This window comes from Bactrocera neohumeralis, chromosome 6, assembly GCF_024586455.1.
Source record: "Bactrocera neohumeralis isolate Rockhampton chromosome 6, APGP_CSIRO_Bneo_wtdbg2-racon-allhic-juicebox.fasta_v2, whole genome shotgun sequence".
NCBI classification, from domain to species: domain Eukaryota; kingdom Metazoa; phylum Arthropoda; class Insecta; order Diptera; family Tephritidae; genus Bactrocera; species Bactrocera neohumeralis.
The window spans coordinates 71,244,452-71,261,584 of record NC_065923.1 but is presented as its reverse complement, the minus strand read 5'-3'; the positions used below and the strand labels follow the sequence as shown (position 1 = coordinate 71,261,584).

At 38.4% G+C, this 17,133-nt stretch overlaps 1 protein-coding gene across 2 annotated transcripts; it reads left to right on the top strand.

The window, feature by feature from the left end:
- The first annotated feature begins 1,445 nt into the window (after positions 1 to 1,445).
- On the top strand, positions 1,446 to 16,110 carry LOC126761834 (uncharacterized). Of its 2 annotated transcripts, none has more exons than XM_050478243.1 (11): positions 1,446 to 1,683; positions 7,265 to 7,643; positions 8,607 to 9,625; positions 9,688 to 10,039; positions 10,111 to 10,828; positions 11,376 to 11,825; positions 11,899 to 12,466; positions 12,706 to 13,602; positions 13,664 to 13,840; positions 14,941 to 15,034; positions 15,099 to 16,110. In XM_050478243.1, the coding sequence occupies exons 2-11, from the start codon at positions 7,313 to 7,315 to the stop codon at positions 15,461 to 15,463; spliced, it is 4,971 nt and encodes a 1,656-aa protein (XP_050334200.1). In that variant the 5' UTR covers positions 1,446 to 1,683; positions 7,265 to 7,312; the 3' UTR covers positions 15,464 to 16,110. The 2 variants fall into 2 exon arrangements, with proteins under 2 accessions (XP_050334200.1, XP_050334201.1); XM_050478244.1 differs by lacking the exon at positions 1,446 to 1,683 and adding an exon at positions 6,931 to 6,978.
- Positions 16,111 to 17,133: the final 1,023 nt, after the last annotated feature.

The following is a 17,133-nucleotide window of genomic DNA, read 5'->3' as shown; positions in this document are numbered from 1 at the left end:
GCAACTTTGCACATGCGCTTTTCTCCCCAAGCGACTTCTAATTTGTCGGAACATACAAACTGATTTATCAAAATCGAGTTCTTTTATGGAAAGTTCTTTTATTTGACTGGTTATCGTTATAAAATTTCTTGTTAATGATTGTCCTCGGCCTAGGTTGTCCTACTTTTAATTAACCCGTCGAATTGGTTGAAATAGATATTAGGTGTATCAACAAATGTGGCAGGCTATAGACGTTTTCTCGATATCCGACGATCTTTTTGATCTATACCCAAGAGTTCTAGGCATCACAACGGACAAGCGCGTGGGCTCAAGAATAATCAGCCTAACTTCCATTTTAATTGACGATCAAAATCAAGATAAAGAACTTCAAAAGAGGAATTTTTCCACTATTAAGTAAGATTCTTTAAGTTAATTTCTGAATTAACTGTGTCTTTATGTTTGGTCACAAGTAATAGGTTAGGTTAGATTAATCTGGTATGCATATAAGCCACGTATAGGCCAGTTTGGTCCTTTGCGTTACAAGGTGGAGTTCATTTGCTTAAATGCTTACAATATAGTCTAGCTAATGAGGGACAAGTGCACAACAGATGCTCCATTGTTTATCTTATGCCCTGCTCTAAACATTTCCAGCAGTAATCTCGATCTGAGAATGGGCGTGTGCCGCCACCAGACAGTGACCAGTTAGTATTCCGATCATGTTCCTACAGTCTCTTCTATCGAGGTGCCAATAGGATTTACGTGTATTTCCGATCTACCTTTTTGACCTTTGCAGTCTTGCACCCAGGTAGCTCGTTCCATCGTGTTTTGATTTTCTGTACCATGCTTTTGTCGATATCGTCGTATAGACAATGCATGCGTTTTCCAATGTTTATCACATTTTGTGATGTTAGTCGTACACCATTCTTGGCAATCTCGTCCACTATTTCATTGCCCACTCGATGCCTTTGTGGCCTGACACCCAGTAGTAGTGAAGTTGCTTATTTCTGGCAACACTTTCCACTGCTGCCCTGCTTCCCAAGACACTTCTGGGTGATATACTACAATATAAGGTTACTGCCTTGATTGCTGCTTGGCTGTCTACGTGGATGTTGACTCTGGAATTGCCTGCAGGTGCATTGAAGGCCAGATCCGCTGCTTTAGCAATAGCAAAGGCCTTAGCTTGAAATATACTTCAAAAAGTTGCCTTATGCCTAACTCTAGGTAGTATATTTCCTCAACAACTTCATGTCACATGTACTAATGCAATATACACATATATTCTTTAAAAATAAACTAATTATTTCACTTCACCTTTTTAGAACAAAACTTACTGTAAAATGCAACTCTGCATATTACGAAAGACACACAAAGCAGAAATGAAAAGGGCGCTGTCAGCAGAAATCGTATAAATTCAACGTTCTCTGCGCTGTCAGCAATTGTTGTCACTTTTTGACACCCCAAACCGAATGCAATGCAAAACAGAAAACAAAAAACATATAATTCTGATAGAGTGCGAGCGCAGAAAATTTCAAACGCGATTGGTTTCAATTAAATACTAATCAATTTTAATTATTCAAGAGACAGATATGAGTTAAGTGTGTGTGTGTGCATTAAGAAAATATTGAAAGCATTAAATTTGTGTATGAGTGAATTAAGTGATAAAGGAGGAGTAACAAAATTTAATTAGTTTAGATGTCAGTAAAAGTAAGTGTTATTTGTATTTAAGCACAAAAATTCCCTTGTAAACCATGATTAAATGTTATAAAAGCATATTTGTGTTTAAAAGCACTTTCGGTTATATAAAATTTGCTCGCGATTTCGGTGCACTCGAACAGGCTTATTGATTTTTCGTTTGCGAAAATTAATGCCAACAAATTAGGAAGAAAAATCTCAGTACACCATGTACGCCATACCAACAGCGCGGCTATAACAGAATGCCAACAGCAACAACAATAAATACCGCTTGATTGCACAACTTATTTTCAGCTGCAATTGCAAGTTGTTGTTGTTGCGCTACAAAATCAATGTTAAACAAGTAACAAAGTCAATTGCTGTTGGCATTAAAAATAGCCAAAGGACTCAAGCAAATACACACACACACATGCATACAGCGTCGTATAGTAAAAATATGTGCTGTTGCACACATATGTAGCATTGAGGTAAACAAACGCAAATGTGTTTTTCGCGAACACACACGACGAACACGCGAACGCGCCTTCCTGTTTTGACCAGCCATCGTTTTCAGCACACGAAATTGTATGTATGGCGTTCATAAGTGTGTGTGTGTGTGTAAAGGTGTGCAAGCCGTGAACTTGTGCGTTCGCTGACTGAAGCAATGCCTTTTCCGTTTCCGTTTGGTGTCATTAACCGCCATATCGAATTTTACTACACACACACACACACCTATGCACTTAGCCAAGCGAAATTTGACGCTCACATTATTGCGACGTAGTGGCGAAATGAGGTCAAGCTTTTTGGGTTAAAATAATTTTTAATAATTTTTTTTATGCGGTATGAATGTATGTAGGTGATTAACTTTCATGCAAAAGAAAAAAATATTCTTAACATTTCTATGAAGATTGATTGTGATAGGCTAAAATGCGTGCAAGTCTAAAAATTGCTTTATTACGACCTAATCATTTTAGCAGCGCTAGTCTTTTGCGTTAATGCGTCTAATTTGGGTCCAATCATCGTGGCAACTAGCGCTCATTTACATATTTGTGATTGAAAATGATTACGACAACTTTGTGCAACATTTTAGTTAACTAGCTGATGTCCGTTGGTTTGTGTCTTTATTTTTTTGACGATTTTCTTTTATTGACTGGGCCCACCTACAACCGGAAATAAATACTATTCACCGTCGCGGCTACCTTAACATACACAGCATAGTCAATCGTACAGGCACACATATTTATATTTTCTGTTCTTTTGTCAGCAAATCAAATCCAGGCGTGACTTAGACCATTTTATAGTCGATATCCGCGTCTTATTATAACCGTTAGGCAAGAACGCGTGTCTGCCCACAATTATTCACAAAAATCGTCATCACTCATGCTGTATGTTAGTCACATTTAAGTTTCTTACTTTTTTTTATTTTTTATTTATTTTTTCTTTTTTGCCTAAAATTTATGTCTTCTTTGCTTCAATGGACACCACAACTTACTCTTGAGAATATATGTAAATATGTTATATAAGGGAGATGGATAAATGTGATAATTTTTTATTTTTAGATTTCTTTATGCATTTCTTAAAGCACAAAAGAAAAAAAATATTTTCAACTTGCTTTTGATCGGTTGCTGTTGTTGTAGAGGCAGAGTTCTGCCAAGTTGACAGTCCTCGACCAGATAAAAAAAAATCCTGGTTCGTTCCGGTTACGTAGACCCCACTGTCGTGGGAACGGTGATTTTGATCGGTCGGCTTATATGGCAACTAGCAGCTATAGTAGTCTGATCTAAAAAGCATATTCAGAAACTGCAGCGTTGCCTTGTAAAATAATACCTGCCAAATTTCGTGGAGATATACTGTCAAATAGAAAATTTTGCATACAAGAATTTGATTTTGGCCGATCAATTTATATGGCAGTTATATGTTATGGTAGTCCGAGTCGAACAATATGTCCGTAGATTGTAAACCTTGCTTTGGATAATAATCCGTGCCAAATATCAAGAAGATATCTCGTCATATGAAAGAGTTTTCCATGCAAGCACTTGAATCCGTTCGGTCAGTTTGTATAGCAGCTATATGCTATAGTTATGCGATCTAAACAAATTCTTCGGAGATTGCACTATCGATTTTCGTGAAAATACCTTGTCAAATAAAAAAGTCTTCAATACTAGAACTTGATTTTGAACGGTCAGTTTGTATGGCAGCTATGTGCTATAGTAGTGATCTGATATCAGCGATTCCTACAAATAAGCAGTTTCTTGAGGAGTAAAAAACGTGTGCAATTCAGCTCGATATCTCAAAAACAGACGGACAGACAGGTTTGACTAAATTGCTTCATCTCATCCCACTGAGCATTTATATACATATGTATAGTAGTATATTCTTTATGGAGTTTCCAAAGATTCCTTCGGGGTATTACAAATATCAGTAAACTCCGTTCAGGTTATAAAAATACTTTCACAAAGTATAACCGACCTCCCTAATGATATACATACAAGTGCATATAACATATACTCCATGATTTTTTATGGCAGGCATTATGTGCCTCTTTCACTGCGCGCCTTTCTTTTTTAATTAATTTAATGTTTTGCATGACATTATATGTTTGTTGTGTTGAAATTTAAGTTGTCTTTGACTTAGAATTCGAGTATTCTATGGGCTAAATGTGTGCTAATAATATATTTCTTTTAATTTGCTGACCTAATTACTTTGTTTTTGCTTTGAGTATTAAGTTGCCTCCAACTAAGGGCTTGTAAATATTAGCAGACAGTCGTAGGAATATACATAATGGAAGGGTATAAGTAATTTTAAATTTCTTTGAATGTGGCAATAGCTTAGCACGAAAATACAGGGTGCTACTAAGCAGTTTTTCCTTACAACAGAACAGATGCGTAGTTTTACCATATCAAAGATTGTAAACTGGACAACATTACTTCAATTAATGAATAAGAGCGAGTCTGTAAGGGAAGTCCACACATAATGGGTTCAAAACTGCATTTTGTTCATAAATGAAGGAATTTGTGGAGTATAGCAGTCAGAAAAGTCGGATGTTTAGCGTTTCGAGAGACGAAATAGTTGATAATATTGACAAAGTGCCATCCACATGAGTACCGAACCAGTTGAGAAAGTACGCAAGTCGTTAAAAACGATGCACAACGAAATTCGCGAAAGTACTGATAGACGGATCAGGGTGAAAAGAAACGGAAGAAAAAACTTTTTACTCACGTGGTCTCGAAAAAGCTACAGGCCGGTTATTGGCCTAGTCACAGGTCTCAACTTACTGGCATCACATGCGAGCCTAACCACTATTAACGATGACACATGTAGAAAGTGCCAGGAAGTAGACATGAGAGAGACGCTGGAACACCTCCTTTAATTATGTTCGGCCTCATCTAGAATCTGGCATAGATATCTAGAAATTTCGCAGTTCAAGGGAACTGGATGAAGTATCAAAATTAGATATCAAGTCTCTATTAAACTACGCAAAAAAAGTTGGCATCCTGCGCGACGTAAACCGGAACTATTATTAATAATGAACCTCCATATGGCATTACCAAGCACGTGTAAGTCTATGTATGGCGTGGCGGCTAGGCAATGTAAGCTAACCTAACCTAAAAAGATGTTAACTCGGAATAGCTGCTGAATCGTCACAAAATCGATCTATTTATGAAGCGGATGATCAGGGATAGTGAAAAACGCATCACTTATAACCACATCAAGCGAAAACGGTCGTTCTCGAATCGCGGTGAGCCGGTATAAACGATGCCTAAGCCAGAAATGACGGTCTGGAAGGTTTTATCATATATTTGATGGGTTTGACAGAGAATCTAATACGAGCTGCTCTCCTACGGTTGGTATCTTAATTCCAACCTGCATTGTCAACAACTGCACAACTGCACCGTCTGCATGAAGCAATCGCCCAGAAGCGGTAAGCTTTAGCCAATTAAAGAAGAATGTCTAGGCAGAGTTGATGGTCTGGAAGGTTTCGAGTACATATTTTTGGATCGTTTTGCTATATTTTTGGTGCAAGTGACATGGAATCATCCGCTAGCTGTTGGCCAAACTCTTAATTTGAAGCTATACTGGCAACAACTGAACCTAAAGAAGGCAACAATCGACCAGAAGCGGCCAGATTTGACCAATAAGAGTGGAATGTCTAAGTCAGAATTGACGGTTTGGAAGGTTTTGATACATATTTTTGATTCGATTGCCATGGAATCATCTAATATGAGCTGATCTCCGACGGTTAAACTCTTAATTCGAACCTGTTCTGTCAACTATTGGCCAATAAGAGAGGAATATCTAAGTCAGAATTGACAGTCTGGAAAGTTTTGCTATATATTTGGTGGCATGGAATCATCTACTATGAACTGCTCTCCTACGGCAAAACTCTTAATTATATTTTCAACTATTGAACCGTCTGAAAACAGCAATCGTCCACAAGCGCCCAGCTTTGGCCAAAAAGAGAGAAATTGTGTTTCATCAGAATAAAGCCAGGAGCTTGGTTCTTATGTGTCCACACATAGCAGCAAATGCTTACTACCTTTACCTCTCTTCATCTTTGTATAATTTTTGTTCACCTTTCAAACTCGTAAGAGAGAGATATCAGAAACGAAAAAGCAAAACCAAACCCAGAAAAAGTATAATTATTTGTGTATAAATTATGTACTATTTTTTATTTTTATTTTCTAACACAAAAATGTTCATAGACTGACCCTGTTTATCACGCAATTAATAACTTTTCAATTACAAACAAACACATATGACAATTAGCAGACGGAAGACAAAAACGCCAGTAAATGTTAGACCCAACGTAAATACGGTTGTGTAGCTAAGCAAATTGCTAGTGTTTTATTTGCATGTTGAAACACAACACACACACATACTTTAATACAAATACAAACAAATACATGCATGCATGCTTAAATGGGCGGCTGAGTGGGCGGTTGGTGACCACTTGACCAGTCGGGTTAGAACTCTTATGTCGGCATGTACGTGTGTATGCAGCGTCTGAGTGACCACTTCAGCTGATTTGATGTCATTCGCTCCATTTACCAGCGCCAGCTCGTGGATGGTGGTGTCAGCGCTTGTGCCGTAAGGTAAATACACAAAGCAAAGCGCGTCAAGTGTCAGCGGCTCAGCATTTCATTTTGGCTTTTCACAGCGACGCGCACAGTCGCAACGACGGCTAGGCGGCGCAAACTAGCGCATTATCAACACATAAATGCGCGACGACAGTTAATATAAAACAAAAGTTTCTTTTTTTGCAAGTTCGGTGCAGTGAAGCGTCGGTTTACGCCAAAAAGTGTGTCTTAACACATTTAATGTGTGCAGGTTGGTGGCGTTTTTTATACTTTCCATGTATTAAGTTAAATGCTAAGCATGTGTGCACATAACGGCTTATGTGCATGTGTGACGCGCCCGTATGACATTATGCCGCTAAGTGCTGTCACCATGGCATGAAGTCACTCGTGACTCGTTGGGCGTTGGATGCGTGCCGAAATCGTGCAGAAAATAAGAATTAGCGAAAATGTAGATTTTAGAAAAAATTTTAGCTACACATTTGATCAGATAAACTACTTTTTAATATACGAAATAAAATTTGCTCTAATCTTTGCAGCGCATTCCAGTCTAATCTTCTTAAGCGCGACGTCAACCAGCTGTGAACATGGTGAAAATTCTGCAGGCCTATAACTTTGCCAAGCAGCACACATACTCCCTGAATGGCGACATTCTCTCCGCCTCGTTGATAGATTCCAGTCGCATTGCTGTGAGCAGCGCCGAGCAATTTATCGAAATCTACGATATCGGTGGCAAGCAGCGACGCAACGAATTGAATGGCATCGATTTGAATGCAATTACCACGGCTAGTGAGTATGCCGCTGCTGAGGCCGAAGCGGCGGCGGCTGCAGCTCAGGCTGCCGCGGACGAGCGCCTACCCACGAAGTATACGCTCGCAACGGTGGGCGAAGTGGTGCACTTGATTTACTGCGAAGCAGGTGAGTTTTATTAGTTCAACGAAAATGAGAGTACCGAATTGTAAATCTACATTGTTATGGTGTCGATCATAATCGATAATCGATTTAACAAAAAAAGTTATCGATTACAAATATATCGAAAATAAGCGATTTAACACAGCAATTATCGATAGTAAAAATATTTTGCATGGTCAACCCTTAAAACTCCCAATTGAAGCTATATTACAAATATCGCAAAGTTTTAAATGGGTGATTTTTCACGTTTAATCTAGGCGTAGGACGTCAAATAGAGAATCGTCAAGGGTATGCCTTAAGATAACAAGGTTCTAACTCACTTGTTTTATGAGTTTAACCAGAGTAAGAGTACCGCATTGCTATGATATCTATTATAATCATTAATCGATTTAACATAAAAATAATCGATTAAAAATATATCGATAGTGAAGAAATTTTGCTCATTCAACCTTGAAAACCCCAATCGAAGCTATATTCAGAATATTGTCATGTTCATAAAGGGTTTAATCTGGGTCGTAGGTAATCATACATCGAATCGTCGAAATTTCCATTGGAATTCATTGAGAGAACAAGATTCTGACTCACTTGCACGCATCTAGCACTAAATAAAATAATTGACAAAATGTCTTTTATATATCGAAATAGAAATCGATATAACGATATTAATCAATAAAAGTTTTAAGTTTAATTTAAATTCGTTTAAATTTTCCCTTAACCCCTTCTAACTCACTTGCATGCATGTGACACCAATTTAAAAAATCGGCAGTTTATATATCGAAATATAAATCGATATTTATTTTAATTGACAGTTTTAAGTTTAAATTAAATTTGTTTATATAAACGACAAAAATATCGTCTTATATATCGAAATAGAAATCGATAATTATCGATATAACGATATTAATCGATAACAGTTGTAAGTTTAAATTAAATTCGTTTAAATTTTCCCTTCCTTCCTTTTAACGGTAGGCAAATATTTACTCACATTGGAAAAGGAAACACTTGGCACTCCAGTACAAACTGGCACCACCGGCATTAGCTGCACCAGCAGTAGCAATAACACCGTTATTTGCCCGGAGGACGATACCAAAATGTTTGTACGCATTTATGCCAATTTTTGGAAATTTTCCGAGGCAAAATTGATCGACCTACCCATTACAATACGCATAGCTTCTATGACCACACCCAAAGCACCGCTGGTGGAGAGCATCGATGTCATAGAGTTACCACTACGCAGCCCACCCGATCTCATACAGTGCTGTCAGACATCCGGCAACATTATAGTGAGCAGCAAGGAGCGCATCTACCTATACGAGTATACACAGTGCACACACGAGACCACTCAGCCACGGTTCTCCTACATTGACTTTCTACCGTTTAAATTTTTTGTAAATCTAAACTTCGTGCCGCTGCGTTTGTGTCTTGCCGAGAATGTCATAGCCGCGATGAATAATCGCTACTGCGTCGCTTTCAAAGTGGTCGATGTGGTAGGCAGCAGCGCAACTGGTGGTGTACACTGCAGCCCATTAGATAATGACTACGGCGGTGGCGGCGGTGGTGGTGTCTGTTTGGAGGATGTGGCTGACGTGGATGTCGACGAGGCTATCTCTAGCTCGGAATCGAGTTTAATGAGCAAAGCGAGCGCCGGTCCCTCGAGTCACAACAGCTTTGAAACAGATTCGTTGGAAACGACATCAAGTGGACGACCGATGGGTGTGGCCGGTTTTCCAGGACGCACGCCAATCGATTTCAATGTGGCGCGCATAGTGAACTCGGCTTGTGGACGTGAATTCGAAGTGGATTTAAAATCTCAGTGGGAGCTGGGCGATGCCATAAGTGTTGGTGGCGGTGGCGGCGGTATGGGCGCGACCTCGATTGCTAGTGGTGGCGGTTGTGTAGGTGATACACAAGAGATAATAATTATGCCAGCGCGCGCTAACGACATTAAAATTAAGCTGGTTAATGAAGCGAAAGCTATGAATGTGCAGGTGACTGTGGCGAAACGGTTTTTGAACACAATTAGTCACTATAACGATTACTTTTTTCACAGCGCGTCTCGAGCCATGGCAACATGACCTACGCTTACAACGAGGACACCAGCGTACAATATGATGTGCGTAAACTGTTGCAGATCTGTATGAAGTCCTCGGAGCCGAATGGACGAATTGTGGATATTTTGCGTTGCATGGATCTGAAAGCGATTTACCAACGTAATCCGCACGAGGATGATTTAGAGGACTCCGAATACGACATGGGCAATCAGCAGGTGCCTGGCGCGGTGACCACAACCAAACACGCCAATCGGCGCACGCTCAAATCCGGCAAGCATCAGAGTTGCGTTGGTTATGCATTGCTGGTGGCAAGCAGCGTCGACGGTTATCTATATCAGTTTTGTGCACAAGGTATGCTATATACATATGTAATATTCTAATATTTTAGAGCCAATTTAATAACCGCGTGTGTTTTTGTTTAGGTAAATGGTACAGTGAGAACGAGAAACCTATAGCCACATACTCTTTCACCGCGCCCGTTTTGCGGGTGCACATCAACGATTATGTCATCTATGCAATTACCACAGAGTCCGTGGAGACACACACGTCACGCATTGGCCATAAACTCTACAACAATCGCTTTGAATATCCCACATTGGGCGGACTTTTCCCCGAGGAATCCAGCCCCGATGTCAATTCGGCCATTGCCGTCATTGGCCTCTGCGCCTTCATGCATGTGCAATATGTCTGTGTGAATCGCAACAATTTAGTGCTAATTACTAACAGTGCACTGGCCAACAACAACAACAGTGAAGCCAATAAAAGACGTAGCGGTGGTGGCGTGGGTAGCGGTAATGCGGGTGGACGGAATATTGCTGCGCGCATACTAGCCGAGGCCAAAGTAAAGAATTTGCTACGCAGCAGCAGCAACAATGCGGCACAACAAGCACAGCTGAACGAATGGACGCTGTACAATTTGGAGGTGCCACCGGTGGAGCATGTGATTGAGGATTTGGAGGCGATTGCAGAATCGTATCGTGCGGCAAGCAGCACAAATTTCTACGATTTAATGGAGGAGGCGCATATTATGTTGCGTTTGAGTCTATCGCTGCAATGCGAACAGTTGGCCGAGGAGCGTGAACAACAGTTGCGCACCAAGTTTGTGGAAAATTGTCGCAAATTGGCAGACTTCTCAATACGGTAATGATTTTTATTATTATCCAAGGCATTGCTACAAACTCCAAAGAAATTGTTCAGATCAGACTACGATAGCTTATAGTTACCATACAAACTGAACAATCGGAAACAAGTGCTTGTATGAAAAACTTTTTCATCAGACGTGGTATCTCCAAGATACTAGGCAGGGATTGTTATCTACGACAACGCTATAATCTCCGAGAAAATTGTTGATATCGGACCAATATAACATATAGCTGTCTTACAACTGACCGATCAAACTCAATTCCTCGTATGAAAAACTCTTTTATTTTTCAAGTTATCTACATGAAATTTGGCATAGATTATTATACAAGACATTGCTATAATTTCCGAACATATTGTTCAGATCGATACAAACTGACCGATCAAAACCAGAATAAAGATCTTTCTATACCTTTTTATACTATAAAAATGCACCTGTAAAGGGTAATACAGTTTCAGTGCAACCAATTTTATCGTTTTCTCCAGTTTCGTAATAATTCTATGCTATTTCTATAAAATTTCCATTTGTACATAATTTATTTGCCAGCTCACGGAAGAAAGAGGTGTACCTGCAGGCCACTGGGTTTTACAAAATGTGTAATCTACAACTTGCCGACATCTACAGCAACTATATAAACTCCTATGTGCAACCCGCTTACATTGAGCAACAACAACTACCATTTGGCAACTGCACCAATTCGCCAGTAGTCGATGAGACGCAATTGATCGGTCTAATTTATACTGTGAAAATGTTCCTACTCGGTTTGGGCACTGATCGTCTATTGGCCGCTTTTCTCAATCAGTTGGTGAAACCATTTTTCACGCCGAATCGTGTTATAGAACAAGGCTACCCACAAGTGCCTTTGTCTCTGGAATTTCTCAATATGTTTATCAAATATTCGCCCGCAGACATACCACAAATCATGCTGAATTCGCCAGTGGTGGCCGACGCAATCAGTGGAGAGTTGGTCAATTACCTTAAATATCTCGACAAGCTGTAAGTTAACAGTCTTAACCCTTAATTTAATTAAATTAAATATTTATTTTTCTTTAATATATAATTTTTCCAGCAATCCTGACGAGAATCTACTGCTCGCTGTGACAGCCTGTCGCATGTCCAATTATCTGCTCGCACAAGAAGTAGTGGCACGTTTGAGTCGCCGTGAGTTGGCCGTAGCGCTAATCAAACACAAGAATGTGCTCTTCGATGATGGCACGGTGCTCTTCCAACGTCGCGGTTCCCAGCATTATGATTTGTTTAAATATCGTAATGGTGCCACGGCTACAGCAAACGCTGCACAACAGCAGCACAAAGCTACAGCCGCAACACAAGCGGCACGTCGGCAACACAAGCGTAAACCCTCGTTTGGACAAGCGCCTGCGACAAGCGCACTGGTCGGACCAACGCATGCCGCGCATGGCGTGATTTCTTTCTCGGATTTTACAGAAACCATTTTATTGGCCACAGAGAACACGGATTTGATTGAGGCTATCAGCGATGTATTCATACATGCGCTTTGTATTGAGCATAGTATTACGTTGGAAATCATTTTGCAACTCTTCCTCAACTATATCGCCTCGCATATCGGACACAAAGGCTATCAGACTTCGCAGAAGGTGTTTGTGAATATTTTGCAGGTGAGTAAGTTTAACGACTGGCGCGCTGTTGTTAACTCGGCTATAATCGCGTAAGCGGTGTCTGCGCCAATTAAGAAGAAGAAGAAGAAGTAAGTTTAAAGGATAATACGAATTTTTGTGGCTTATATACTCTGCATGAAGGTGTAAGGTGTTCTAAGGCACCATAATACGGGCACCTTCTACGAACTGTTGCTTGTTTTTATTGTTAAATAGTATAGTAAAATATTTTGTTTTTCCAGGTCTATTATTATGACTATTTCGATGTGAATCCCATGCACAATCCACACGACATGCCCTCGCACTCGCCTCCACACTTGGTCGGCGCCGATGAATACGATGAAACTTCCTCAAAAGCGCCCTCATTGAATAGTGAACGCGACAACGAATCGATTGCTAACTCATTGCCCGAATCGAATTCGGGCGCTAGCTCATCCATTGATGAACGCAGCTATTCGCATCCCACAAATCGTAACCGCATCGTCTACGATCAGCTGCATGAACACAACTCGCCATATAAGCGCAACATAACACTTTCGCCCATTCAATTGGAAACAAATGAACAGCAGACGTCATCACAAGCTAGCAGCGACGCCGAAACGAATCTGAAAGGACTCAAAATACTATTCCGCATGTATATGGGTCGCCTGAAGTCGCTGAGTGATCTCATAACTGATCTACAGCCAGCCGATGTTGAGCAACAGCCTGTTAATGAGGATTTCGTTAGCTTACGTATGGAGTGTATTAAGTTCATGATACGACATTTGCAAGAACTACGCGCACAACAACAACAGCAGCAACAGCAAAGTAATTTATTGCGCCAAAACGCGGGTACACAGTATTATTACACGAAATCCGCAAGTTATAGCGCCGCACAGCCGGCCGGCGTGCCAGAGCAGCGTAAGCTTATTTATGTGCCATTCATACCGGACTATAAATTATGCGGCGAGGAGTTTGAACGTCATATAAAAACATATTTACGACCAATACCCTGTTTGTTGGATCGTCCACAATATTTGAATCGTTTGCCGCCATTTAGGCGTGATGACTTTAGTTTTCCCAATCGCGACGAGGGCGAGTGCGAGGTGCGTTTCTTAGGTTGGCATAACGAGCTGTTAACGCTAACGCTAAAGATACAGGTTGGCTCTACTGTATACTAAACTATGTGCGTATGAGTTAATATATTTTTACCCTTTTTAGTCACTCTTGGCATCCACGAAAATCGATCGCGAGATTATTGAAGAGTTCATTGCATTCATACAAAAGACACCGGATTTGATTGGAATCGACAGTTTTCTGGTTATTGTTTTACCTAAGCACTTAGCCATCAACTACATGCTGAACTTCTGTCCCGAATATATGTGGCAGTATGGCAAGGTGAGGCAAAAGGATTTATTATTTTATGTTTAATATTTTCATCCCCGAAGATTTTTAAGTTTGCCACGAAGTTTGTAGCAGGCAGAAGAATACGTCGAAGATCCTTAAAATTATATATATAAACAGCGCCGTAGAGATAAAACTGAGGTCCGAGAAGCATATAAGATACGGGTCCCCTAAATTATCAACTATTGAAGAAAAAATCAAAAAAAAATTTGCAGAGGGGAATTGTTGTCACCGATCTCCCGACTTCATTCGATTGTTGTTGTTGTAATTCCAGAAATCTGCGAGTTGACTGTCCTTGGCCGGATAAAAATTCGGGTTCGTTCCGGTTACGTAAACCTGAATATTGTTGGAACGGTCACGGGCCCCGGTTCACTTGGATTTAGCCATATCTGTTAATCCGTCTATGCTCTGTATATACAAGAAAATCGTTTTGAAATTTTGTACCCTTCACATTCTCGCCAATCTTGCCAAGAAGCTGCTGCGCCGATCTCGGGTCGCCGTTGTATATAGTTGTCATACAAACTGATCGACTAAAATCAAGTCTATGTATGGAAAACTTTTTTAGTTGACAAGATTACTTTACGAAATTCGGCATATATTATTGTTCGAAGCAAAGCTACAATCTCTGTATATATTGTTCAGATCGGCCTGCTATAGCGTATAGCTAACATACAAACTGAACAATCAAAATCAAATCTTTTTATGGAAAACTTTTTTATTTGACGAGAGATCTTCAAAAATTTTGGCGTAGATTATTGTTTAAAGCAACGCCACAATCTTGGAACAAATCATTGAGATCAGACCAACATAGCTTACAAACTGATCGATAAAAATCAAGTCGTTTTTCATTTAACGAGATATCTTCACGAAATTCAGCACGCATTTTTGTTCGAGGTCATGCTACAATATCCGAACATATTGTTCAGATCAGACTACTATAGCATATAGCTGCCATATCTGATCGATCAAAATCAAGCCAATCATTTAATAGATTTTTATACCCTTTTAAGGATAAAAGCACGTGTGTAGGATACTATAGCTACGAAATTATTGTTTTTTTCTTATTTTAATAAATTTTTTAATATCATTTTTAGTCGAACGGTTTTACGCCCAAGCATTGGGAGTCGCTACTGAAGAAAATCCTAAGTAAGCAACACTTGGTGCCTAATTGGAAGGCGCATATAACCGGTAAGCACACATAAAATCAACAAAATGTTCCACTTAACCGCTAAATTATTGCAAACCCACACAGAGATTCTTAATAATTTGGTGGCCGAGTTGTCATTCGAAGAATTACTGCAATGCTTTCCCAGCGAAGCGATCAAACACCAGAAAACTGAAGCATTCCTAAAAGAATTCAACGATAATCGCATCAGTTATGTCAATGACAAACTGACATTCCAAGAGCTACATAAGCCAACACAACAATTGTGCGACAACGAAACTGTGCTGACACGCGATCATCTTCCAATGGACAACATCGATGAGAATAATGTATTTGAACTCACATTACGTAAGGCGGTGTCGAAACAACGCAGCATTGCATTGCGTTCGATGATCGAATCGACGGGCACACAGCTATTCGATGCCACCAGTAACCCCATGTATAACCTCTGAGATAATCGTTACACTTAGAATAGGCGGCAAAGAAGTCGCAAAGCAAACGAGCATATAATTGTTTAAATGCGTTCGTGACTCGTGACAGAGGAAAACTTAAACTACTCCAAGTACATAAATGTATGCGTTCAATTAACAACAACAAAATAATATGAAAATTTTTAATGAACACATATTTAGTAAATAGACACAGAAGAGTATGACAAATGTTGTGAAATTAGACGCATAAACAATGTGCACTTCGCTAGAAATGAAATTATTCATATACATACATACATGCATACACACACACTTCTAGTATACCTGCAACATTACGAAAATTATTTATTATAGTAGGCAAGCCATAAACAAACATACATACATAATTTTAAGGTTAAGAGTAGAAATTAGTGCATTTCTTAATATTATTCTGGTTTATTTCTTTTATTTTTATTTTTTTTCTGTTTCATTTTATTTTTTGAGGTTAGAAAAGAGACCATACTTTATTTTAAGAGTAGAAAATATTTAATTTCTTATTATTATTGTTTGATTATTTTTTTTGTGAGGTTAGAAAGAGGCACATATTTTATTTTAAGTTTAATAGTAGAAAATAGTTCATTGCTTGATATTATTTTGCTTTATTTTATTTTATTTTTTTTTTTTTTTAGGTTAGAAAAAGTATCATATTTATTTTTAAGAGTAGATATTTAATTTCTTATTCTTATTGTTTTAATATTATTTTTTTCTGTAAGGTGAGAAAAATAGTGCATTTCATAATATTATTTTGCTTTATTTTGTTTTTATTATTTTTATTTATTTACCATACTTTTGTTTAAGAGTAGAAAATATTTAATTTCTTATTATTTTTTTTTTGTGTGAGGTTAGAAAGTGGTACATAAATTAATTTAAGTTTAAAAGTAGAATGCAGCTAGTTTATTACTTATTTTTTTGGTTTTTTAACATTAAAAAGAGGCACACGTCATTTTGGCTGCATGCAACATACTTAAAATCCCGAAAATTCGAAAATTCGTTCTAAGGATTTGAGCTAGAATGAAAATATTTTATTTTTTGGTTATGAATTCAGCACATTCTTCTGCAATTTCTCATAGTTAGATTGCTAAATTTACAATTTTAAGAAAAAATTATATAGCCTATATTTTTTAATAATTTTTTCACTTCGCATTAAATTTCTATAAACTCAAAATGCATTTTTTAATTAAAGTGGTTTAAGATAATTGAAAAAAAAATTGCAAATGTTTGTTGTTGTACTAAATACTCATACGAAACACCACACAACTGTGATGCTATCACGTGGCTATTATAAAAGCGTTAATATATAATTAAATTATTATATTTAAATTGCATTTATAGATTTATATCAAATAATTTTGTATTAACAAGCAGTATTTCATGATTTAACAAACTAACAATACAGTTTTTAAGCATTTTTACTAAGCATTCTTATTGTCTGTGCAAAATCTAATTATTCTAAAGCAGCGTATACGTTTTTTTGTATTAGTATATACTTTTACAGTTATGCATAAAAATGCAGCTTATATAATATATATGTACAATTTAGTGTACATACATATTATATACTCCGCTTTTACATACAAACGCACTCTTTCTCCATAAGCATCTAGTAATTTAAGTCACTTTATTAATTTTATTGCAAAATATTACATAACACT

Excerpts from the sequence above, each read along its gene's own strand:
- LOC126761834 (XM_050478243.1), top strand. The coding sequence starts at position 7,313 with ATGGTGAAAATTCTGCAGGCCTATAACTTTGCCAAGCAGCACACATAC. Across the intron at positions 13,603-13,663 it reads CGCTAACGCTAAAGATACAG|TCACTCTTGGCATCCACGAA; the intron begins GTTGGCTCTACT and ends TACCCTTTTTAG. Across the intron at positions 15,035-15,098 it reads TTGGAAGGCGCATATAACCG|AGATTCTTAATAATTTGGTG; the intron begins GTAAGCACACAT and ends AAACCCACACAG.